Genomic DNA, 25,546 nt, shown 5'->3' with positions numbered 1-25,546 from the left:
AGCATCGTGTTAGTATAGAGTGACCATAATAATCATCATCACGTAGTTGGTCTTTATAAAATGTATTGTTTAAGCAAAAGGCATAGCGATAAATGTGGTATAGCACTGTTATTTATAAGACATATGCATTTATTCCGTACAGCAATATAAATTACAGGATATGCTAAGCTTTTCTATCCCGTTCGGCGGTTTCATAATATTGCCGTGAATTTTGAATTACTTCTATATGTTGGATATAAGACTAGGTCGAAACTATGACAAAAGATATGGAAAAAGAATGTAGATATGTAAAAGAATGATTAGGCACTTTATCAATACACGCCTAACCATTCTTGTCTGGTTTTTCGAATCTATAATTAGATATTGCTATCTAATTACGGAGTAAATATGAGTGCGTCGTTTTTTAAATGAATAATGTGCGTTTTTTAAATGAATAATTTTGCAAAGAAGACAGTTTTTTAAATCAGAGAAATAGCAATTACAAGATCAAATCTTATGATAACCGATCGATAATGACATTATTTTCCGACATGACGAATATTTATTGTACTATGTAACTCTTATCTTATAAAAGTAGTGTTCAAACGCATTTATCACGAGACCTTTTATCATACAGTGGAAGATAGACCAATTCAATATGTATTAGCGGATATTCTTACACAAGTGTTATACTGCCCTACAGGCTTCTCATAAAGAGATTCTAAACGAGCGAAACTGGCTTTGGCAAATCACGCATTGCGGGGACTGTTTCTTTTCGTATTCGACGCAATGAGAAAGATATTGTAATACTGTATATAGAACTTGTAAGTACAAAAGCTCGAATTATAATGAACACGCGAGATGCAACTAGAGAGTCTATACGCAGCAGGAATATATATATATATACATATATATATATATATATATATATATGTGTGTATATATATATATATATATATATATATATATATATATACATATATATAATAACGTGTGATTTCCCGTGAAAATTGTCTATGTAATGATAAAAAAAAATAAACTTTCTATATAAGACTAGTGTTATTTTTCTTCTGTAACTATAATCCGAATGATACATATTAAAAAATTATGAATTTAATTATTCCTTATACTGACATTTTATTATGTTTTCCATACTCTTTCATTTTTAAAATAAAAGATATGTTTGGATTTCGAAGAAAAAAAAGAAAAAAAATAAGTTAATGTACAATGTTAAAATATGAAAGTTGAAAATATTTCTAATTATATTTATTAAATTATATTAATCAAGATATTTTCTTTTTCTTTGAAAATGGTTCAGCGTATTTCCGTTTATCGATATTCTTTCTTTTCTCAATCCTTTCCATTGTCGTAAATTGCTTGCTGATGTCAGGCATACTCTCAATGTTATTTGTTGTAATAATTTTTGATTCCGTTACATCTTCCTTTAGAAATTGTTCACAATTTTCAGGTGCTTGATACCTAACAAAATATAATTTTATATATGTATTTTTTATACACACAATTCTTATAAAAAGTAATAGATTTTCTAAAAGATATAAATTTAATTATTTAATTATAACATATTAGCAATATATGTTAAAGATAAAAATATTCTAGATGATATTTTCGATTTTTATTTATACATGTAAAAAAAGGATAGGTTTTAGTATTAATAAAAATATTTTATAAAATTGAACTTTCTCACGTTTCATTAGTTTATGATTTATGAACATCAAAAACATATGATAAATATAAGAATTTAATTTAAAGTGTCCTCGAATCATAAAAAATAGACGATCAGATGTTTAGACAAAATTGTAATATTATGTAATTTTTTAATGTTATGGAAGATCATACAAGGCTAACTAAATCTTACCCAAGTTCAGTTGTATCCTTAATATCTTTAGACAATAAAATATGGATTTCCGGTACACGATGAATCTCAGCTGTTGTATCCTTTCCTGATTTTTCTGAGCTGAAAAATAAAGATTGAATTAAAGCTGCATCCATTGATAATTATTTTGGTAAACTTACCGGACGTTACGTAACTTTGTGATTTGATGAAGGCCTTTGTGTTTTCTCTTGAAAATTTCTGCGCAAGAAATAGTTTTCGCAATGCTATGTTCGATTCCGGTCCAGACGATGCTGTTGTAACTAGGAAACTCCTTCAGCGCATAGCCAAGTACATTTCTAATCTTGGTACCACTCTTCACCTTTTATACATATAGATACATATGTATAGATACATTTCATGAATAAAATCAAACAATATCCTTTAATTTTAAAAGATTTCGAGAACTTACATGCATCCAGAGAAATTTTTCTGGTAAATTATTTATTGGCACTTTCTGTGTATCTGTGGATTTTTCTGTTGATATAGTTTCTTTAACTTTTTGCTTTACCTGTAGCTTCTTCTTCAATTTTGATCTTCCCATCTAAAATTTACATAAAAGTCATTTTTAATATAATTTTGTTAGATATTATATTTTCTTATTAAAGACTTTACAAAAATTGAAGATTCTAATTTTCGTATAATATAATGCAGAATTAAGTTTAAAAAATAAAGTATTACGAATTTTTGAATTATATTCATGAATTTTAGATTTACATAAAAATTTAATATCAATAGGTTTTATTTTAAAAAGCTTTTAAGCATATTGTATTAATTAAAATATCAATAAAAAAGTTATGGAAAATATCATTTATTTAGATATTCGCCAAGAGAAGATTCGTTATGGACGAAAAAAAATTTTTTTATATTTTATATTATTTAAAAATTACGATGACATAATAACAAAGTGCATCATTGCGACTTAAAATAGATTTTAGTCCTATGAAGGCGGGATCTTCTTTTTGTAAATAAGGTCAATATAATGTTAGAGGGTGTAATTTCAGAAATAGTTGGGCTGTTCTGGAAATCGAAGCGATCTGCGGCGTTGTTTAGACGCCACGTCTCTCTCTGCCAGTAGGTCATGGGTTCAGTCACAAGCATCGCCGTTTCGTTGGCGTGCCATTCGATGGAACCATTCATGGAACTTGGAACGACCTTGTACAGTCGTACGCAGAAATATTTCGTCGATTGTGACGTTTATCTGGAGCTTCCACATACATAAGGGTAGATACAGATCGGAGAATGTTCGAAGACGAAACATATTTCGTAAATATTTTATATAATCATTTATATTTAATTTTGATTGAAAAGAATAATTATATAACATAATCCAATATCGACAAAACAATACAGTTATCCAATATAATTATTGGATTATTATATATAAATAATATATAAATAATATATATAATACATATATATAGCAGAAATATTTATTAATGTAACATTAAAATTTATTATAAAATTGTTGCTTGTTTATGAAAATTATATATTTTTAATATTAAACCAAGTAAAAAGGTGATAAACAAAACTTAAATGTGTTTTCTATCCATTTGACATTCAAGAGAGATGTTCTCCAAGCGAAAATTGCACGAAGTTAATAACATTCATATTTTATAATGTAAATAGTAAACAATGATATTTTATATAATATAAATCAGGTAACATTATTTTAATATAAAAATAAAAACAATTTAAAATTGTAAAATAATGTGTAAAATAATGTGTCGATTCAAAATTTTTTTAATACATAAGAATTAAAAATATGTTTGAATTCAATGTTATAAACTATTATTATTATTACATTCATCAGCACAACGATATCAGTAAGAGAAAATTAAAGTTTCTCTTTTAGTACAATTATTCAAAATGGCATTAATTTCTTAGCAGCTGTATCAGATCCCTCGTTGATATTACTTTACTTCGTCTTCTCATTACTTCAATATTGCTTGGACACGAGCCGTACCAATTAATATCGAAGGTATTACCAGAATGGTATCCCTCGAAAGTCTCAGCTTCAAGATATGTACACACACACACACACACACACACACACACACACACACACACACGCGCGCGCGCGCGCATATATCTTGATATATTGTGTGATATATATATATATATATATATATTAAATATATAATTCATCGGAATTCCGAAGCGTATCGTAATGGAAAAAGCAATGGAAAAGCTCTTCGCCAACGTCGAAGATGAAGAAAGAGAAAAAGATGGAAGAGATCGCCGGCTGCAGATACTGGAAAGTCCCATCAATATTTTCTAATCAACATTCGATTACCGGCGATATATGCCGATCCTAGGCGAAGGAGCGGCCTCGTTCTCGCGAAGGAAACCACGGGGCAGAAGCTAAGATACGGAGGGGACAATGCGGGGGCGCAAGAGGGTTCGAAGTATAGGTGTAGGCGTATATGGTAGCGGTATGCGCGGCATAGCGCGCATAGCGTCGCGACGCCCCGACGCCATATTGCATTATTAAGCACCTCCGTCGACCGGGGGTATCCCCCTCGCTCCCGCATTCCAGCATTATGAACGTTTTTATCCCTAAAACGCGTGAGCAGAAGGACCGACTATCTGCCGTTGGCCCGCGATCACCAGCCCGGGGTTCGTTGCACCCCCCGTCATACCGAGAGGAAGTTGTCCTCTATGACGCGTCACGTATGCCTTTTGTTTTGTTGAAATTATACGTCGGGACACGCGCGATCCTTCGCGGCGTGGCAATTACTCATTGATCTTGAAAGTATTAATAATAATAATAATATAAAATAATAGTATAAAATAATGAATAAAAATATACTCGTCTTTTAAATCATTAATTGATTAATTAAAATATGACATGTGTTAAGCTTATTTTTAAGATTACTTTTGTATTTGTAATCGTGTAAGGGGTATGTTCATTCCGTGGAGTGAGTCGCGATGACAGTTCGAGTTAATTAATTTCGAAAATTAATGATTGTCCCTTTCAGTTAAAATGCCACGTGATATTAACGCGGAACAAAGAAAATTTAATTAACTAGAATTCGAGCTAATTAATAATCTAAATAGGTATATAAGTCAGGATGTACCTGTTGAATGCAGTTAATCGTTCTAAAAAAAATTATAATCGTTATAAAAAAAAGATATGATTTCGTAGAATTTGTCAAATTGGTAAAAAAATAAAATTTTATATTCTAAAATTTCTTTCCGTAAGAACCGAAATATATATATATTAATTTAAAACACACTGAATCTTCCTTCAAAGTTTCACTAAATTTCATCCCGAAATTCTTTGATATTAGTCAGATATAATCTTCAGAAAAGGGAAGAAAGAAAAGAGAAAAATACGCTCCTTTTACGTCAAAAATTTAATTACTGCGTTGTGAATTCAATTACTGCGTTACTGCGGATGTGATCGTAATTATCGACATTAAATTACGGCATTTATATTAATTCCGGTGCTATCAATATCGTGCCACATTACGGATCATTCCGTCGTAATCGACAAATATTCTGTAATGCATTAGATTAACGTTCGAGCCGCCTGACTTTCCTCGAGCTATAATTACCACGCAAATTGAACTCGGCGAATGTCGTCATCGCCGCAGCAGCTAATTTCAGCAGTGAATTTCAGCAGGGAACATGAGGGATCTTACCACGATGATGATTCTCATTGCCTCCCCCTCGCGATCGAAAGGTAACGCGTTCCGCGATATCTCGAGGCTGTCGATTCTTTAATGCGGAGGAGGAAGGAGAGGTCAAGGATTTCCATCTCGTGTATTTCCGTTCTCAGCATCCCCGTGCGTTTCCTCTCGGCGAGAATCAACGGACGCCTTCTGCGGCTGGCACTCTCTTAATGATGCCTACGTATCCCCTCCTTTTCCATTGTAATAAACCGCGAGACGCTAGCATCCAATTTACTCGAGTGAACGAGGCATCTGTACAGGGTGTCTGATTCGTCAGATGTCCTTTTAACCGCGAATTCCTCGGTCGATTTGAAGTGAATCGACTTTCCCCAATGAGAATGTCAAAGCAGTTTCTGAGTAATTAACGAGCAAAGATTATAATGGCCGTTTTCAAGCTATTTTAAGAGGCAAATGGACAACAAAATATATTTTATTTTATGTTAAATGAATTTTAATCTAAAATTTAAATAAAGAGATATGATAGATATTAAAGATTAACAAGAGTCGCCAGAGGGAAAATAAATGATGAGTTTCCTCGATGTTTTGTTAAGGAGAAAGCGACTTTAGATTGTCAAAAAATTCTGTTCAAAGAACTATTCAATGCATCGAATAATTGAATACATCTAGCTGATTTAAAAAAAAAAATTCCGATAAAGATGAAAAAAAGTCATATTTAAATAATTGCAAAAATATTTAAAAATTTATGATACAATATGAAATATTTCGTTTTGTTAAAAGTTTTCTTGATCTACTAATCTTCTGGATTTTTATCTCATTCTCGGCGAACTATTTTTCTGATAAATTTTTTAATTCGAGAAAATAAAATTTATGTCAATCTGTTTCAATTTGTTTAATATTTTTCTGTTTTCTATTTCCTTTTGTAGAAAATAATGAGATAAATCTATATTAATGTCCTTCAATACTAATAAATCGGAAAACAATCAATTAAGTTATAATAATAATAATAATAGTAATTTTTATTTCAGATATAAAAATATCTCAGATAATTATTTAAAAAATAGAGTATTACTCCAGGTATTACTCTCGGGTTAAATATCAAGGAATTTTAAATTAATGATAAAAACTTTTAAAAATATAAATCATGAGAGGAAATGAAAATAATAAGATAAGCGAACCTATTTCGGAACACTTTCATTTTTTTCATAGCCGTTATATAACGACAAATGTTGATGTTGGTAACAAAAAATATCTCAATGCAACCCTATATCTTTATAAAAAAACATTCTAATTAATAAAATATATTATTTTCTTGCACAAAATAATATTTTCACATGAATATTTAAGAATTACAAAAAAATCATTGATTTAGAAAGAACATGATAATAATGGATAATTAATATTTCCATCTGTTGTTATTAAGAGTGTAATAAATATCTACTATTTTATCATTTTTATGGTATTTTTTTTATATGGTAGACGTTTCATGCTCATTTGTAAAATTTATGAAAATAAATATCCTAAATAAATTTTAATCGAATAAATTTGTTCTTTTTCTTTATATCAAGGGAAAGCTTAAGCTAGAGTTTAAATTACTTTGCATAATCGATATACAAAATAAATTACTCCAGCAAACATCAGAAAAATCTAATCAGGATAAGAAATTGAAAAGTAATTAATCACTTCTTGTCATTTGCTTTCTTTACTGAAATAATCATTACAAGATGTTTCATACAACATCAAAGGACACAATGTTTTCTTTTCTTTGTTTGCACGTGGCTTTAATTTGCAAGTCAATTCGTATAAAAAGTCCTTTGGAGGGATAACTTGATCTCATGATCTTTGACCGAACTCAGGACACACGTATACAAGCACGTGCGCGATTGTATTGGGGTGAGTGTGCGGGTAGCCAGGATGCGACGCGCGTCTTTTCGCGAATTGGCGAAGAAGTTTTGCTGAAGAAGGATGCGTTTGCGCAGGACTCACCGATGGAATTTTGCGCCCTGAAAGCCCCCCGACATATATCCGCGGTGGATGGCAAACTACCCCGGATTGTTCAGTTCAGTTCAGTTCAGATCGTCATCCGATCCGACATAAGCTCGAGTCGGTGGGTGGGTCATCCCGACTTTCTGTTACGCCGTATCATCACGTCACTGTTGCCAGCAACAGGTAGGAGAATGCAAAAGGCGTCCGCACGAGGCAACCGCGAATTTTGCGAAATTGAAATTACGAGTGACGCGCAAAAGTGATAGTCGCGGAACCGATTCGTCTTAAATAAGTCGTGCGAAGCTATCGATCAAAATTGTTTCAGTTGAAGATTATTAAATCCATTATTGTTATCATGATGATATGTGTAACGATAAACCTCGGGGGTGTAATTTACTTCTCGCGTAGCATCACTTAACTGATCGAATAAGATTCATGCCCAATTCCACTAACATAGATTTACTTTAATCTCGGTTTAACTTGCTCTTCATCTCTTTCTTAGAATTAGAAAGAGATGAAGAGTAAGTTGAATCGAGATTAAAATTAATCTGCGTTAGTATTCGAACAAAATTTAGTATTTTAAAATTCAATTCATTGCAAAATTCCATTTTGCAATGAAAAATATTGGTTCTATTTTAAAGATTAAGATTTGTGTAAAAGTATATGGTGCAAATGAAGAGTGCTGAAAGTTATAATTAATGTAATTAATGTAATTAATTGATTCATAAATGTTTATTTGTAAGAAAGTATTAGTAATAAAACGTTTATATATATCAACCGAAAAACATTCAAAAAAAGCATGAAATGAAAGCATAAAATAAGATGAGATTATGAAATACATTTATGCATACATAATAACAATAAGTTTGGGAACAAATATTAAAATTTTAAAAATAAATATTAAAATCGTAATTGATAACAGAACAGGTAGAATGCATTATCTTTTATCCGCGATATTAACTTATTAAATATTATTATTGTTAGAAACAAATCAATCACTTAATAATGAAATAATAATAGATTTAAAAATATATAAGACATATATGAGAAATATAATGTATGGCAAAAGTTAAAGAAGTATTATTTGATAAATAATAAAACTGTATCTGGTAATCATTATTTATTCTTAATTCCAATCTTCCTCGATTTTGGATGACTTTTAGTTTTTGTTATAAATTAATTCAGATTTAATAAATAACAATGTAAAATAACAATGAAAGATAAACAAATCATTTGTCATTAAAGCAAACAAGTCAATAAAAAAGATATTAAGATATAAAGATATACATAGATTAAATATTAAAAAATTAATATATATTTAGAGAAAGAAAGATACATAAGATTTAGAGCAAGAAAGATACATAAGATTTAGAGCAAGAAAGATACATAAGAGTACTTAAAAAAATACTTAAAAAAATATTTCAAAAAATATGCGATATATTTTATATTTGTAGTAGCACAAATTTTAATGTTTTCAATCTGAAGCAAACGTCGTCGAATTAAACTTATAAGCCGCCATGAACATCGAAGAGTTTCGCATTCGCGGCAAAGAGATGGTGGACTACATCTGCGAATTCATGAGCAACATTCATACCAGGAGAGTCACACCGGATATTGGTCCTGGCTATCTCAAATCTTTGCTGCCGTCGGCACCACCGAATGATCCGGAATCTTGGGATGAAATCATGAAAGATGTGGAATCCAAGATCATGCCGGGCGTGAGTATTCGCAAAATTCGGGAAGGAATTGACGAGACTATATTACATCAGGAATATTTGATAAATTATCGTGACACTCACAGTTTCAATTACAATCATTTACAAAATAATTCGAATGATTTTTTCTTTATATTAATCTTTATTAAATCTATTTGATTTTATTAAATTTTGTTAAACGAATAGAATTATTATTAATGAATCACAAATGTAATTTGTCATGTTAAAAAATACTTCAAAATAGCATGAAAAGAATTGTATTGAAGAATTGTATTGTAAGTGCAGTTTCTTCAAGTTTCTCGAATGATTTTTCTTTCAGATCACGCATTGGCAGCATCCAAGGTTTCACGCCTACTTCCCGGCCGGAAATTCTTTTCCCTCTATTCTTGGTGATATGTTATCTGACGCGATCGGCTGCATTGGATTTTCTTGGGTGAGTGAGAAATCTTCTCAAGCAGTCTAAGAAGCTACGCAAGTAAATACTGTATAAAATTATAATTAAACAAATCACCATAATTCAACGTGATAATAGAGTGACGCCGCGAAATCATTTCAATTTTCTCATCGACATCAGAAGTGATTGTAATTTGATCCCGCATCAAATCCGTTTGATGGATCGGGTGCAATTATTTACTCGATCGTTCTCAAAATGGAATTTTATTTGTTGTAGGCGGCCAGCCCCGCCTGCACAGAATTGGAAACGATAGTCTGCGATTGGTTCGGTAATTCTCTTCCATTATATTTCGTCAAAACGATTCGGTGACTTTACGAACGATTGATTTACGGAGTAATGCATCATCTTTCTGAATTATAGGCAAGGCGATTGGATTGCCAACTGATTTCTTATACTTTAGCGAGGGCAGTAAAGGCGGAGGCGTTATACAGGTGTGAATGATTATACGTAATATTTAAAATAGTAACATAGTAAGAATATTATAAAGCATTGTCTCTACTTCCACATCCATTTATATTTCAATTGTAAAAGTTTCAATATAATTGAAGAAATTGAATATGTTTGAAAAGAAGTTAACACTTCATATACTCTTTTTAAAACGTATCCGGCATCGATGTTTCTCATTGTATTACACATAAAAGAGTTATGATAAAGTTGGAGTGAATATTTCATATTTTTTTATCAAAAACGTATAAGAATAAAACATTCACTTTTCGATGATCTTATTTGAATGCGTTTAGACGTAAAATGATGTAAAGGCGGAAAATCGACCTATGCAAAAGAAAAATACGCAATTTTATTTAAGAACATAAGATGTTCCTTTGTCACTCTGAAAGTTTTGACAGCGGTACTCTTGTTTCATCAAAGAATCACAAAGAATTTTAAAATACCAAGGAAGATTTTTGTCGCTTTAATAGTTCCTAAGAGAACAGCTTATAACACTTTGTATGGATCACCCTGTACGTAGGGTTCAGCATCGGAATGCATTCTCGTGTGCATGCTGGCCGCTCGGGCACAAGCAATTGCGAGACTCAAGGAATCTCCTGCACATGCACACTTGGATGAGACCGCGCTGCTCGGCAAGCTGATGGCATATTGCAGCCGGGAAAGTCATAGTTCTGTCGAGAAGGATGCAATGATATGCTTCGTGAAGCTGCGTATTCTGGAACCCGATGAGAAGAGCGTACTTCGCGGAGAGACCTTGCGACAGGTGCACTTAAATATTATTATTTAAATATTATTATATATATTATTATATTATAAATTCGACGAATGTCCCAAAAATCTATATTTATAAACATGAATTAATTAAAATTAATATAATTTATATCGCATCTTTTATATCAAAAGCTAATAATGTCAATAAAATTGTTATTCATAATTTTGAAATAATTAATATATATCGTATTTAATTGTGATAAAATTATAAAATAATACTATAAATATCTTCATTTTTTATTCATTTTGTTATAACGTCGGCTTGGATTACTTGATAGGCGATCGAGAGTGACACAGCTGAGGGCTATGTTCCCTTTTTCGTGTCAACGACTCTTGGCACTACCGCCTGCTGTTCATTCGATAATCTTAAAGAAATAGGCCCGGTTTGTAAAAAATATCCAGGGGTAAGTATGAAGTTATGTATGAGTAAAAAAGATTTGGGTCATCTTAAGCGTATATATAAATATAATTTTTTTTATCAAAATCTGTATCACGCAGGTCTGGCTTCACGTAGATGCTGCTTATGCTGGAAATGCTTTCATCTGTCCAGAATTGAAATATTTGATGGCCGGCGTCGAATACGCCGATTCCTTCAACACCAACACCAATAAATTCTTATTGACAAACTTCGATTGCTCCTGCCTTTGGGTTCGCGACAGATTTAAACTTACCAGTGCACTCGTTGTGGATCCCTTGTATCTACAGCACACACATGCGGATACAGCTATAGATTACCGGTTATATTAGTCTTTTATCCATTTAGCAGAAGTATTTCAAAATTTCAAAATTTTACTTTCAAATCATATTCATAAGTTTATAGTAAAACTGTATTTGTTACTTTGTAATAATTGTTATTTTACAGTGTCTAATCTAATCTCCAACATCTATATTGTATCTATTATATAACTTTATTTATATTAATATATTTGTTTATATTAATTCATGAAAAAAATGTTCTATAATACCAGATCGCTAACATATTTTAATAATATTGTAAATATCTCTTACAGACACTGGAGTATAGCGTTGAGCAGGCGATTCCGTTCATTAAAGTTATGGTTCGTAATGAGAAGTTATGGTATATCTGGGCTACAGGCCTATATCCGAAATCACGTTAGACTCGCTAAAAGATTCGAGGCACTCGTTAGGAAAGATTCCAGATTCGAAGTTTGCAATGACGTTGTGGTAAGAGAATTTCTCTAATCGTATTCTGTATTTGCTTATATTGTTCGTGTCATCATTTGTTAATTGCGCTATTCGTTACAGCTGGGTTTGGTGTGCTTTCGCGCCAAAGGCAGCGATAAATTGAATCAGAAATTATTGAGTACTATTAATGACTCAGGAAAAATACATATGATCCCGGCGCGAGTAAATCAACGTTACACAATACGTTTCGCGCTCGCTGCACCTAATGCTACTGCCAGAGATGTTGGTAAATTATTTTTATAGTTATTTTTAATATTATAAAAAAAAAATCACATTTCTAAATTTCTGCTTAGGATAATATTTAACTTTTACATTTTTCAATACATCAGAGGTTTTTCTAAGAATCATCCAGAGTTCTATAAGAATTTAGCGTTCATCAATTCTATTTATAATTATATCATTAAATATAATAAATGTAATATGAATGCATTTTTATATACTTTCATAAATATTTTAAATTTTCTAATATTGTTATTTTGAAGAGATGTGTGCGTATCGCCTTGAATTAATTTTGTAATGTTTAAGACACGGCGTGGAGCATTATAACGGATTATCTAACTGAATTATTGGAGTTCAATGTAAGTTGGAACGTAAATATCTTACACGTAATGAAAAGAAAATTTTGCATATATTCTATATTTATATGTGTATATTAGGATGTAATGGATGAGCTTGCGGATATTCGCGAAAAGAAGAGGAAAGCTACCTTGGAACAAAGGAGATCATTCTTCGTGCGCATGGTATCTGATCCTGCGATTCAGCCAGGATTCACGAAGACTCCGAACAGAACAGGAGCCAAGCTCGACACGCAGGCAACGATTGGCGGTATTGGCTCAAATACTCAATCCGGAACGTAAGATAATTACATCGATCCTATTTTAATCTATTAGAATTGTTTGGTTAAGTATAATTAAAAAATAAATATGTCCAATTTTCTTTCTTTAGAAAATCTTGGATATCTTGGCCACTTGCTTATCTCATGCAAGCGAAAGAAGCTGCTGATACAAGTGAATTATCGCTCAGGTACTCGCGTATTTTCTCTAATTCAAATATTTATTTATATCTAAGATGATTACACATCCTAAAAACTATTTTTGCTTTTAAAGTAAACTTAATCACAAATTCATAAAATTGTGAACTTCTATGTACTATCTGTCTCGACATTTCTTGAAATTGATAATTCGTTTTCAACACAGTTTTCAATTTTTCTGTTAATTTTGAAACACTTTTGAAACAACTTTCGAGTTAATTTTTTCTTAAAGACAATGTTTAAGAAATGTTTAAAAGCAATAAGCTTTCATAGTCTTGTTGGTTAGACATCGATAAGAAATCTGTCTTTGTGTTTAAAATTTGTAAAAAATCTCATGCGTGCTCGCGAAACATTGCGTTATCATACATATGACGCAATGCAATGCAATGTAATACTCTGTACTGTATATAATACCGACAGATATCGGTTACTGATGTAACCGATATCGGTCTATTATATACAAGGACAAAGTGTCTTTCCTCTTATCTTCTCGACCAGTACTGTAATGACATTTGACTCCATTCAATACACGAGTCCATTTCAAAATGATCCAAACCAAAGAGCAGAGGGATACACGCGCCGTTATCTATTACCTTTGCGTCCAAACTTTTCTTCCCCATCAACTACAATTTTTATTACGATTTTTACTTTCTTGTTTTAATCCCGCGAATTTGTCATAGAGAATCTTAGATAAAAATCCAGTATAAAATTAATAAAAACTGCGTTAAAAAATTAATACAATACAAAAGTAAAAATATAACTGTGTTGCAGAAAACAATAATAATTGTCATTGCGAATATATGGTCAAATATTGTATTCTCTTTCTATATTTCTATTATAATTATAATGTTTTGTTACTTTCACACACAGATTTCGCCACCTGGATACTATGGTGCGCCTGAAGACCGGTGGTACTGGAAGTCGCCGCGGTAGCAGTAACGGATGCAGCCCAGATCCGTCCCCGTCTGCTTCACCCTCGCGAGGCAGATCGCCCAACGGCCGCGCGTAATCGCGTTATATCGCGATCTTTTCTTTCTTCGTGCAATCTTTCTGCAGAGTTCTCCAAGCGCAACACTCGTGACGGATACTCTGAAACTCCAATGCGTGCTCCAAAAAGGCAGACGAAGAGGAAACTAGTTACAACTTCACATCGGGAACCGATACTGCCGACAATCTCGATATTAAAGCCTATCTTAGACACTGTATAATTTGGGACGGAGAGAAATAATTCTTTCTGTCTATAATTTTATGTGTTATATTGTAAATATAGTTATAAATGAGAGAAAGGTCTCACATTAAATTCTTCAATTAGAATTATATAGATATATTAATCTTGCAAAATTACTTTCTCTATATTAGAATATTATCTGACTTCGTCAAAATATTGCTATCGCAAAGCATGCAATTAAAACTTTAAATCGTTAATTGCAATTATTAAAACTATCAGTTTACTTAAATATATCTGATGCGCGTTTTCTGTCTATAAAAATTAATATGCTCCAATTTTATCAATTATAACTTCGATTTTCTATAGATGTTCTCTTCATACACATACACACACATACACATTATTAAATGTATCAAATAAATATATAATATAGAATTTTGTTTTCCAAATTTTGTCGCGAATTACAGATCGTCTAAAATGGGCTTGAACGGAGAGAAAGTTCTGCGCTCAGTTGCTCACCAATGAGATGTCGCCCTGTATGTTTTACTCGATAAGAAATTAAGTAAATAGTTCAGTCTCAATTGCGTCATATTTTCTTAAACATCCCCGAATCTCGAAAACTTTAAAAAGATATTTAAAGAGCGTAGAAATTCTTGAGAATTCTTGAATATTTTATGACTGCTTTTCCTCGAAAAAAAGACAATAACAAAAGATCAAAAATTAGATATTTCTTTTTAAGTTCAAGATTTGGACAAAATATGATAAAATATCATATGATCAAAAATATATCATATTATATTGTGTTATCCATTATTTTTGTATAAAATTATTGGAAATCATTTCAAAGTCAAAAAAGTTTAAAAAGCATTATTTGATGACATCATAAAAATAAAGATAATGATGACGTTAAGATAATTGACTACATCAATATTTAAATGACAAGCAGGTAGGTTATAAGCAAACTATGCTATATAACTGCAAGATATAAGTAGACATGTCTGTGCAATTGAAAAAGTTGACATTATGCAACATGCAATCTCCTACGCGATAAATAATTCAACTATTTTCTTCGCTCGTATACACGTCCAATAATTTTTTAAATTTTCTCTTTCTTTATATCAATTGTATGCGGAACGTGAGATTTGATAGATAGGTCGGACATCCTATGTATAATCAGTGATATTCGCTTAATTTCGTTGAAATCGCTATTATACGATACTTGCAAAAGGAATAGTCGCGCAGCAAAGCAAACTTTAATTACTTCTCACGCGTTCATGAACACCGAAGCTCTACCGGGATTATAGGGGGATCCAATTCGAAAAACGGTGGATGCGAGTAGATCATGCGTGAAGGTGGCGATGAGAAAACGAGTAGCTATTGGCTTATATGTATGTGTGTGTGCGTGTGTTACGAAGATTGAGCGGTGACCTGTCACCGCTTCCACGGGGTGTGTTGTAAATGTAGGTGAAGAGTAAATGTCTATTTATAAAACGTTGGAGAGACGATGGGGGCAGAGGCACGGCGGGGGAGAATTTATCCCCGTGCGCAGAACACGGCGTACTGTATGGGACGTTTATTCAAACAGCGACCCCGCTATATTGCCATTGATGCTGGTTTGCAATACCAGCTTCCGAAGAATTTTCGCATTGTATCTGCGAAATGTCGAGAGAGAAATAAGAAATATTATTAGAGAAATATCAGGGAAAATAATTGATTGTAAGGTATAGCGGAAACGCTATAAATATTATCGTTTGAATTTCGATACTCTCAATTAGTATAAAAATGTCATCTTGTTGTTGATATGTTGAATGTGCAAAAAAAATTAACGTTCGTTTATCCTGTAGTAAACATTATCACTAATAATAAAAAGATAAATGAGAAATATAATTACCAATTTTTATCATGCAATCTCAAAATTATTTAGAAGAATTTTTTTATGCAGCAAAATAGTTTGCGTAATAATGCGCAACATACATATATAAAAAAAAAAATTAAATAATCTGACAAGATATTGACAAGATACTGACAAGATTTAGTAGCAGGTTTTAAAAGTGTTCGTATCTTAATATTAGTTATTTTCGACGTAACTCTTACATTTAGAGAATCATTTCGACGTATAGAAAAGTCGATTATCTTCAAATTTATTTGATTTTTATTTCTGTCCAATTAAAAGAGATTCATCATTTTGAAATATTTTAATCGTTTCTTTATCATTTTCAGGATCTGTACTTAAAGTTTTAGAGAGTATCAATTCGTCTGAATCCAGTTGTCGATATCAGATTAACGAATCGTCGCAATGATCTAGAAAACGTTACAAGACAGCTTCGGTTGGGAAACCCCTTATTTTTCCTCTCTCATAATCGATCTTTATTTGTTAGGAAAATAAATTTCATTACGCTTTCTCCCCAGTTTTCTCTCGCCACCTTAATTTTATCTGCGTGATAGCAGGGGCGTACGGAGCCGAGGTGCGCATAAAACTGACCGGCGCTTCGGCAGGTGCTACTAGTCTCTCGTCTGACGTGGCTCGCGGCAAATGTTCGATACGTGCGAGGGAAAATCGCGCGGCGCTCGAGTTACGAGAATACGCGAGGAAAAGTTCGCGCGATCGAGGAGGCCGATTTTCCGCCAAAGTGGAGCGGCTTTTCGAGCGGTAGCGGAAACAAAACGTGAGTGGAACCGATGAGCTAAGTCGTCGAAACTCCTCAACATTATTTGCCATTCATTCTTATTAAAAATTGCGCCTCTATCAAAATTACATTTTAAATTGCATTTTCATCTGCATACGTAAGAAAATATGACATAAAAGATCGATTTTCCGATAGCAATTTTTTAAGTAACAATAGAACGGAAATGTCAGCGTATCAGTAATTCAAATGTCCAAATTCTTCGATAATTCACCACTGTTCACCACTTGCTTCAGATTTTCTAAAAACTGCATCTCAAAATTTATATGTATATATGTATATATATATGTTTATCTTCTCATAAAAAATAATTTCATTTATAAAAAAAGAAGAATAAGAGATGATATGATTAATTAAAAATTACGATTATTATATTTTTTTATATTCTAGTACCAAAAAATACAACTTACCCAACGTGAAATTTAAATTTTTGTAAAACAAAAATGTAAATTTATCACAAATGTAAATTTAACAAGATTTATGTAAATTTATTTGACCAAACTCGCATTTTCGTAATATTTATCATGTGACATCTCGTGTGTAACTAATTAAATACACATCCCACGACGTTACTTTCATAATACTTTTGCGGATTATTATTAGATGCGTTCATCGATACCACATTTCCTTTTGCTCGAAAGAATTAATAGCCGCGAAGAATCCTTGCAGAAGCGCGGAAGAATTGATCCTTTTCTAAAGCAAATATAGGAGGATAACAGCGAGAAGCGCATCGGCGCGCTGATAGAGACGTTTTAAAAAATAAAGAAAGTCACGAACGCGTACGACGTGTAGTCGCGTTCGTGCCTAATCAGGCAGGTGTTTGCACGCTCTGACGCTTCTTCGCGAAAATCGCTGCATTCCAGCCCGGGGTACTCTGGCATCATGAACATCGATGAGTTTCGCGTGCGTGGCAAGGAGATGATCGAGTACATATGCGATTACATCCGCACGCTGGAGGGCAAGAGAGTAACGGCGAACGTCGATCCCGGCTATCTGAGACCCCTGCTGCCGAAAGAGGCACCCCTCAAGCCGGAATCATGGGACGCCATCATGAGGGACGTCGACGGCAAAATAATGCCCGGAGTGAGTTGCGGTCGTAACGGGTTGCCGCGATTATCGATTCCCCTTCCCTCTCTCTCTCTCTCTCTCTCTCTCTCTCTCTCTCTCTCTCTCTCTCTCTCTTGCCATTGATTTCAACCCCCTTTTCCGATATAAATAATGTTCGTGCACGTGAAAGAGAGAAAAAAAAATGAGATAAAAACTGTTTCCTCACTCTTAGCGATTCAAAACTGATAACGTGGTATTCGATAGAGAAATTCCGTTTTTTTCTGCAGTTCTTCTCAAACGTGCTCTTTGCGGGAACTTGAGGAAAAGTTAAGGTCGGCCCGAGTACCGTGACGTAAAATGTTTGTGATGCAATGCGTATTATGTAAACGTTGAAAGAACAATATTCTTTCTATCAGTATTTTTTAGTACGACAACTAATATTTTATCAATGATTACCAATATTTTAATTAAAACTTCTCCCATAAAATTTTTTCCTCGTATTTGTGACATCTAACTTTTCCATTCGAAATCTAACAATGAGATATCTAATTAAGAAAATAAATTTATTAAATGAAAATTTCTTATTAAAAATCCGATCTTGTTGTATTATAATATTAGAATTGATGTAATATTTAAGAATGGATGATCTCGGATTAAAAGGCGATTTCAAATTAAGATTGCCCAATGTGATAGAAAATGTTTAAAAATAATTTTAATCGAGCGATCGGTCGGCTGAACAATTGAAGGACGGTGACAACGTCACAACATTCCGATCTCCGTTTCCGACAGATAATGGCTTTGAGAATGTCGCGTCGCGACGCACGACTTTTTCATAAACGCCTGTAAAGTTCGTTCTTAATCCAATGCAACGTTATCGCGGTGACAATGAAAGTGAATCGTCGTTGTCAACCGGCATTTCCGCAGTCCATTCCGTTGTCCCATTCCATTCGGTTTCATTCTTCTTGTAGATAAATCAATTTCAGAACATAAAAGTAGGTTACTCGACTTGCGCCTGTACGCGAAGACAATGCTTTTTACAGATCACTCACTGGCAGCACCCGAGATTCCACGCCTACTTTCCGTCCGGCAACTCGTTTCCCTCGATCCTGGGTGACCTGTTGTCGGACGCGATCGGCTGCATCGGCTTCTCGTGGGCAGCCAGCCCGGCTTGCACCGAGCTTGAGACCATTGTGTTAGACTGGTATGCTAAGGCAATCGACCTGCCGGCCGAGTTCCTGTCGGAGCAGAAGAGCGGCGGCGGTGTGATCCAGGGGTCAGCCTCCGAGTGCATCCTGGTGACAATGCTGGCCGCGCGAACGCAGGCGATCAAGATGTTGAAGGAACAGGAACCCAATAAGGAGGATTCGGCATTCCTGCCGAGATTGGTGGCCTACTGCTCCACAGAATCGCACTCGTGCGTGGAGAAGGCGGCGATGATCAGCCTGGTGAAGCTTCGTGTGCTCGAGCCGGATGATAAGGCCGCGTTACGTGGCAAACGGCTCGAATCCGCCATCAAAGAAGACGTGGCGAATGGTTTAGTGCCGTTCTACGTGTCCGCAACTCTTGGTACCACCGGCTCCTGCGCCTTTGACAATCTCGTAGAGATTGGGCCGGTGTGTAAGTTGTACCCCAACGTCTGGCTACACGTGGACGGCGCTTACGCCGGTAACGCCTTCATTTGCCCAGAGATGAGACCGTTTATGGCCGGCATCGAACACGCCGATTCCTTCAACACGAATCCCAACAAGTGGTTGCTGGTAAACTTCGATTGCTCCTGCCTGTGGGTGCGTAATCGTGTAAAGCTCACGTCAGCGTTGATCGTCGATCCGCTCTATCTTCAACACGCTCGCTCGGGCGAGTCGATCGACTATCGTCATTGGGGTATCCCGCTCAGCAGGCGATTTCGAGCATTGAAGCTCTGGTTCGTTATGAGATCGTACGGCATCAGCGGCTTGCAGAAGTACATTAGGAATCATATAAGACTGGCCAAGAGATTTGAGACGCACATGAAAAAGGACAGGCGTTTTGAGATCTTGAACGATGTGCGAGTCGGTTTGGTGTGCTTTCGATTAAAGGAGAGTGAGGAGATGAATCAGGAGCTGCTGGCTAACATTAATGCGTCTGGTCGGCTACATATGATACCAGCTCGAGTGATGGGCAAGTATATCTTGCGTTTCTGTGTGACGAAGGAGGATGCTACCGAGGAGGACATCGATTACGCTCTCAGCGTGATCGAGGAACACGCCACGGAAGTGATGCTAGCTCACTACGAGGGTACGGAGGATGAGTACAGGGCGAAGGGTCCGAAGAGTCCAGCCGCTCTCGACAAGAAACTCGTCCGGAAATTCAGTTTTACCAGGAGCGTTACCAGGGATGTTTATAAGAGGTCCATCTCCAAATCCAGCCTGCACGACGGTGCAACGCCCATTATGGTCGTCGACGACAACTCGCAGGTTGACGCCATCGACGATGATCGTTTTTGCAACAGCAGGTAGATCTTTTTGAGTCCATGGCTGAATCTAAAGTTCTTATTTTCTTAAGATTTTTAAGATATTGAAAACATATTTTCAATTTTAAATCCGTTTTCCACTTATTTTGTTTTCACTTTATTAAATAATATTATCTACATTTTTATTTAAAGCATGATAAAATATAAAATTTTCTTTCTCGAATTAAAAAGTTCCAATATGTTTGGATTAGTTAGTTTTGCTATTATAATTATGATGATAATTATCGACAGATTATCGTTTTCAGGTCGTGACGATGTCGATGACGGTCCCCGGCGCCGACTCGGGACGACGTAGATGAGAATAAAAAGGGTCCTCGCTACACGGCTGTGTGATGCGGAACTCTGACGGTCCACCGTCGTCAATTTACTGAATCCCGAAGTCGCGTTTGTTGATAAGGACCGACTAATACTGATTACGTCGCCACGTAAGTGTTTAGTCAAGTGTTTATTCGTCCTCGATGCCAGAACAATTCGATTATGGACGATGACGATCGATCGTATATTATCTTGAGCACGAGTGATCCTTCGTGGCGACAAATTGCGTCTATGGCACATGAAATACTGAACCAAATTTTGTGACAAAGCATGAGATTATTCTTAAGCACATTTTAGACAGTTTGTAATTCGTGACAGAATTCGGCTTAAACAATTTAATTACAAACGCACGATAATTATAGTCCAAAAATATTCGATTAGCTTTTTTTTAGTAATAAGCTTTTTTTATTATAATAAGCTTTTTTTATTATAATAAGCTTTTTTTATTATAATCAAGATTTTATAATGATAAAGATTTTTATTAAAATTATAGAATTTTGCCGCACATAGAAATTCTGTCTCGAGTTATGGATAGTCTAAAGTGGGTTTTAGAGGCGGCTGCGCGTATTAACGTGGTCGTTTGATCTATTTTGGTATATACATATATGTCTGTATAAGCGAGAAAGAAAAAGAAAGATGAATCGATGTACATATGTAATACATGATAATGACTGCCGATGTACGCATGGACTCTAATAGTTTTGTATAAAAAAAAATTAATGAGTAATTAAAGTGTATCGATCTCAATAAATTTATAAGTGAAGTGATGACGAATAATTATACTGGTCCCAATGTACATCAGGTGTATTAGAATTTCATTTTTTTCGATGATACTACAACTGACTGAGAAGAGAGATGCATCAATGTTGATACATCAATTATCTTACATGTAGAATATACTTGAGTTTGAATGAATTATTAATTATAATCAAACTTTTGATTTTGATCTCAATTAGACAAGAATTAATCAAACACACACAATGGCAACATCATATTTAATATAGTGTCATTATCGATTATAAAAATTCGCGTTATAATAAATATAATTGGATTCAATATACGGATCCAATAATCTATAAAAAAAATATCAAAAATTATAAATCTATAATCGAAACTGTCTACAATAGTTTTGGTACACAATATAGTAAAGTAAAACTGTACTAGAATTATACAGACACATTGATATAGTGAACGTCATTAATTCGTGTAACTAATTGAATGATTTTATGATTAATGTCGCATCGATCAATAAAAATAGATTTTAATTTAGTTATAGATCAACTTTAAGATAAGAAAATTATAAAAGGTTTGAAAAACAAACGTTTACAAACTAAAGATTTACAGATTTAGACTGATAAATTTAGTTTAGGTCGATGCTAATACGCGAGTATATCGATGTACGTGTACATTTGTCTCTCCGCTGATTTATTCCGATTCGTAAAAATCAATTCCAGTATGTACAAAGGTAATACTGGAGAATCAATCGATTACTCTATTCATGAACATGATAAGTAGTACGATTATGAAGTGTTTATTTCATATGTACAGAAATGTTATAATAAAATTCAGTTCGTAAAATTGTTGTATTTTCTTTCATCCACCTAATCTTGTTTACTTTTAAATAAAGGCGTTCATAGAAAAAATTTTTTTAATAATCAAGTATTTTAGAAACTTAAATTGTTCCAAACGATTGATACTTTGCTTCATATAAGGCTGTCTATAATTTTATTTGTTGTGTATTTAGATATGTATATTTTAATATATATTTATGTATTTTGTATTTTTTTTCAAATATTTTTTTTTTATTAAATAATGTATGAAATTATAAATAAAATTTTATCTTAAATCCTAATAAAGATTATAAATCATCCAAACAGCTTTATTATACTATGCTTATAAATTCATATATTCATATAAACATAAGTCTAAAATTTTTTAAATTTAGAAAATATTATTGAATTTTATTTTAATAAAATATTATTGAATTTTATTTTTTAATTGATTATATAATTATACTTGTTTTTTTCTCTTTCTTAATATTCCTTTTTTAATAAAAGCAGTCTAGAAAATTTAATATAAAATAATATAATTAGTATATAATAAAATTTATGTAAATCAATGATATATAGAAATATGAAAATGTGAAAAAGCATAATACATAATTTTATAGATAGATTGCCAAATGTTTGCAAATTTCAATAATAATAGCATACATACGTAACATAAAATTTGTATCAAATTAAACATTAAAAAATTATAAATTAAATATATAAAAATGCCATATATAGAATATTATCTTATTTTTACACAGTTCCAGGAACAGCAATTTATGTATATTACAAAGCTTATACTTTCATTGTATTATATTAAAAAAAGTATAGATGTAGATACATATCATAATCTTATATAATCATCACTTCATAGATTTAAATAAACATTATTGTTGTTACATCTGTCCACATTGAGATATTGTCACAGGGATCTTTGGCTTATTGTTCGGTCCAGTAGGAACATTTTCCACTTTCCTCATGACAAGGAGACCATCGATAACTCTACCAAAGACAACATGTTTGCCATCCAAAAAATTACACTTTGCGCATGTAATAAAGAACTGACATCCATTGGTGTCTTTGCCACTGTTCGCCATGGACAATAGACCAGGAGAGTCATGTTTCAATGTAAAGTTCTCATCTGGGAACGTTCCACCACTATAAATACTCAGCACCCCAGTGCCATCACCATTAACGAAATCGCCTCCTTGTATCATGAAATCCTTGATCACTCTGTGGAAGATAGCACCTTTGAATCCCAATGGAACGCCATCCTTCCTGTATTCTCCAGTGCAAAACTGTCGGAAGTTTTCCGATGTCTTCGGACAAACATCCTCGAACAGCTCGAAGATCATGCGACCTATTTCTGTGGTGCCTACCGATACGTCGAAAAACACGACCGGATTATTAGGGTTCCGTAACTGCGCCTGAATCTGATTCCAAGTAGGCATGTTTGCTCACGGCGGTGTTTATTGTAAAAATTTATTACAGAATCCTCAAAAAATTATAGACAGATGCGTCAGGAGAAATATTCTTCTCAATCTGTACAGCATCAACGTAAACGCTCACAACCTCATTGAAGAATATAATATGCTTATAGGTTAGGTTTCTTCCGGAATGGATTAGCGTATAATATATGCAGAATGATCTGCAATTGGAGTTTCAACGTAATGTTGGTTTACAAATAAACTTCGTTAGCAGGAAACGTGATGTTGCAAATTTGTAATTTTGCAAATTTTCCATGTAAAGACGATTTTCAGCGATTCTCGAGTATTGCGAGAGCGGCAATACAAAATGACAAGAAGAGGTTAATTACCGCCTCCCACGACGCGGTGTTTTTCTCAATGATCAATTCAATTACTCGCCGCGTAACACAATGACTAGCGTTATGGTAAAACAATTAATAAGATAAAGGAGGTAAACAGACGTGTCACTGCTCAATGTACGGTACGAAATGTGCGAAACATGTGTCACAGGGGTGCTCAACTCGAGCGACTTACCTTGTACGATGTGAAAAGCGACGAATCTTAGAAATTGCACGTTGCCTCTCTTCCTCGGAGTGTCTTGGAGATATCCTCGTGGTTTCTTGGAACGACAAACACTCGTTAAGAAACTTGAAATTGACAAACAATGTGATCGCTATCGCGGAATTCACGCGCGTTTATGCATTCGTTAGGTTTGTTTTTTGTTCCTGGACCGCACTGGACTGCATTGGACTGCACTAGAACTTTCTATCTCGTTTTTTATCAAACTTCAAATATACGTCTGTTTCACTTTAAGTATAATAAGTGTATACTAATTCAGCTACAAAAACAGATTAGTGTTCCTTGCCGCCGTCGAGTCATGTGACCAAGCGCGCGCAATTTTTATTTTTCACGATGTATTGCGATATCTTTTCGAAATTATGAAAGATTTCTCTTTTAATCCGTGTTTTATATAGATTCTATTTTCGCATCACACACATAAATGCGTTTCTCTTTGTGATTTATTTAAATAATTTTAAAAAACAATATATGTGTAATAAAGTCGACCAATTGCGTGCTCAATGCGTAGGAGAACAATACGACAATACGGCATTCCTTGCACTCGATTTGTGATTGGTTGATTTCTTTAAGAACGAGGATAAAAAAATGATTTCTTTAAGAACGAGAATAAAAATCATGAAAAATAATTATAGGAATAATTGTTTATTTGAAATAAAAATATTATTTTTTATATGAGATAATAAAATTAAATATTATTTGTAAATATATATATATATATAATGTACAAATGAAAATAAATAGTTTTTAATACATTATTTATATTTTTTCTATTACCTCTAATTACGTGATACGTATAGTAGCAATAAATAAAATTATAAATAGTGTATGAATAAATAAAAAATTATTTATAAAAATAAAGTATTTGTTTATTATAACAAATAAATACAAGAAATTCATTTTTTATTTTCAACGTAAAACATGTATTTTCATTGTTCCTGGCAATGTTCGCAACATTTTATTTATAATCTAAAAAAATACTAAAAAGCGTAATAATTAACAAAAGTTCTGAAAATATCTTTCAATTTAATAAATATATTATAGTACACGGACGAGCGCTCATGCTAGGTGTGTGTGTGTGTGGGGGGGGTGTGTGGTGTGTGGTGTGTATGGTGTG

At 33.4% G+C, this 25,546-nt stretch overlaps 4 protein-coding genes across 7 annotated transcripts; 2 read left to right on the top strand and 2 right to left on the bottom strand.

Moving 5' to 3' along the window:
• Positions 1-1,019: 1,019 nt before the first annotated feature.
• Positions 1,020-24,865, bottom strand: Rpp25 (ribonuclease P protein subunit Rpp25). The gene is made up of 5 exons (XM_011645993.3): positions 24,388-24,865; positions 2,283-2,414; positions 2,014-2,192; positions 1,856-1,954; positions 1,020-1,458 (listed from the first exon to the last, which is right to left on the bottom strand). The coding sequence occupies exons 2-5, from the start codon at positions 2,412-2,414 to the stop codon at positions 1,263-1,265; spliced, it is 606 nt and encodes a 201-aa protein (XP_011644295.2). The 5' UTR covers positions 24,388-24,865; the 3' UTR covers positions 1,020-1,262.
• On the top strand, positions 7,162-14,863 carry LOC105431663 (aromatic-L-amino-acid decarboxylase). 2 transcript variants are annotated; one of them, XM_011645995.3, is made up of 14 exons: positions 7,162-7,674; positions 9,004-9,209; positions 9,526-9,639; positions 9,877-9,928; positions 10,021-10,091; positions 10,628-10,870; positions 11,157-11,282; positions 11,377-11,615; positions 11,889-12,063; positions 12,145-12,310; positions 12,610-12,662; positions 12,741-12,937; positions 13,030-13,107; positions 13,985-14,863. In XM_011645995.3, exons 1-14 carry the CDS (start codon positions 7,341-7,343, stop codon positions 14,121-14,123), a joined length of 2,193 nt encoding a protein of 730 aa, XP_011644297.3. In that variant the 5' UTR covers positions 7,162-7,340; the 3' UTR covers positions 14,124-14,863. The 2 variants fall into 2 exon arrangements, with proteins under 2 accessions (XP_011644297.3, XP_011644296.2); XM_011645994.3 differs by having other exon boundaries at positions 7,541-7,674; positions 8,977-9,209; positions 13,985-14,818.
• LOC105431664 (tyrosine decarboxylase) lies at positions 16,764-22,415 on the top strand. 3 transcript variants are annotated; one of them, XM_089074838.1, is made up of 4 exons: positions 16,764-16,948; positions 17,830-18,049; positions 19,054-20,504; positions 20,754-22,415. In XM_089074838.1, the coding sequence occupies exons 2-4, from the start codon at positions 17,849-17,851 to the stop codon at positions 20,815-20,817; spliced, it is 1,716 nt and encodes a 571-aa protein (XP_088930964.1). In that variant the 5' UTR covers positions 16,764-16,948; positions 17,830-17,848; the 3' UTR covers positions 20,818-22,415. The 3 variants fall into 3 exon arrangements, with proteins under 3 accessions (XP_088930964.1, XP_088930965.1, XP_011644298.2); XM_011645996.3 differs by having other exon boundaries at positions 16,766-16,948; positions 20,768-22,415; XM_089074839.1 differs by lacking the exon at positions 20,754-22,415 and having other exon boundaries at positions 16,765-16,948; positions 19,054-20,508.
• LOC105431665 (peptidyl-prolyl cis-trans isomerase H) lies at positions 23,183-24,381 on the bottom strand. Its single transcript, XM_011645997.2, has one exon. It carries the CDS (start codon positions 23,836-23,838, stop codon positions 23,284-23,286), a length of 555 nt encoding a protein of 184 aa, XP_011644299.1. The 5' UTR covers positions 23,839-24,381; the 3' UTR covers positions 23,183-23,283.
• Positions 24,866-25,546: the final 681 nt, after the last annotated feature.

The sequence above is a fragment of the Pogonomyrmex barbatus genome, unplaced genomic scaffold, assembly GCF_055798465.1.
Source record: "Pogonomyrmex barbatus isolate J1 unplaced genomic scaffold, ASM5579846v1 scaffold18, whole genome shotgun sequence".
Taxonomy (NCBI): Eukaryota; Metazoa; Arthropoda; class Insecta; order Hymenoptera; family Formicidae; genus Pogonomyrmex; species Pogonomyrmex barbatus.
Note: the sequence above shows the minus strand (reverse complement) of the source record. Positions and strands in the feature narration are given on the sequence as shown.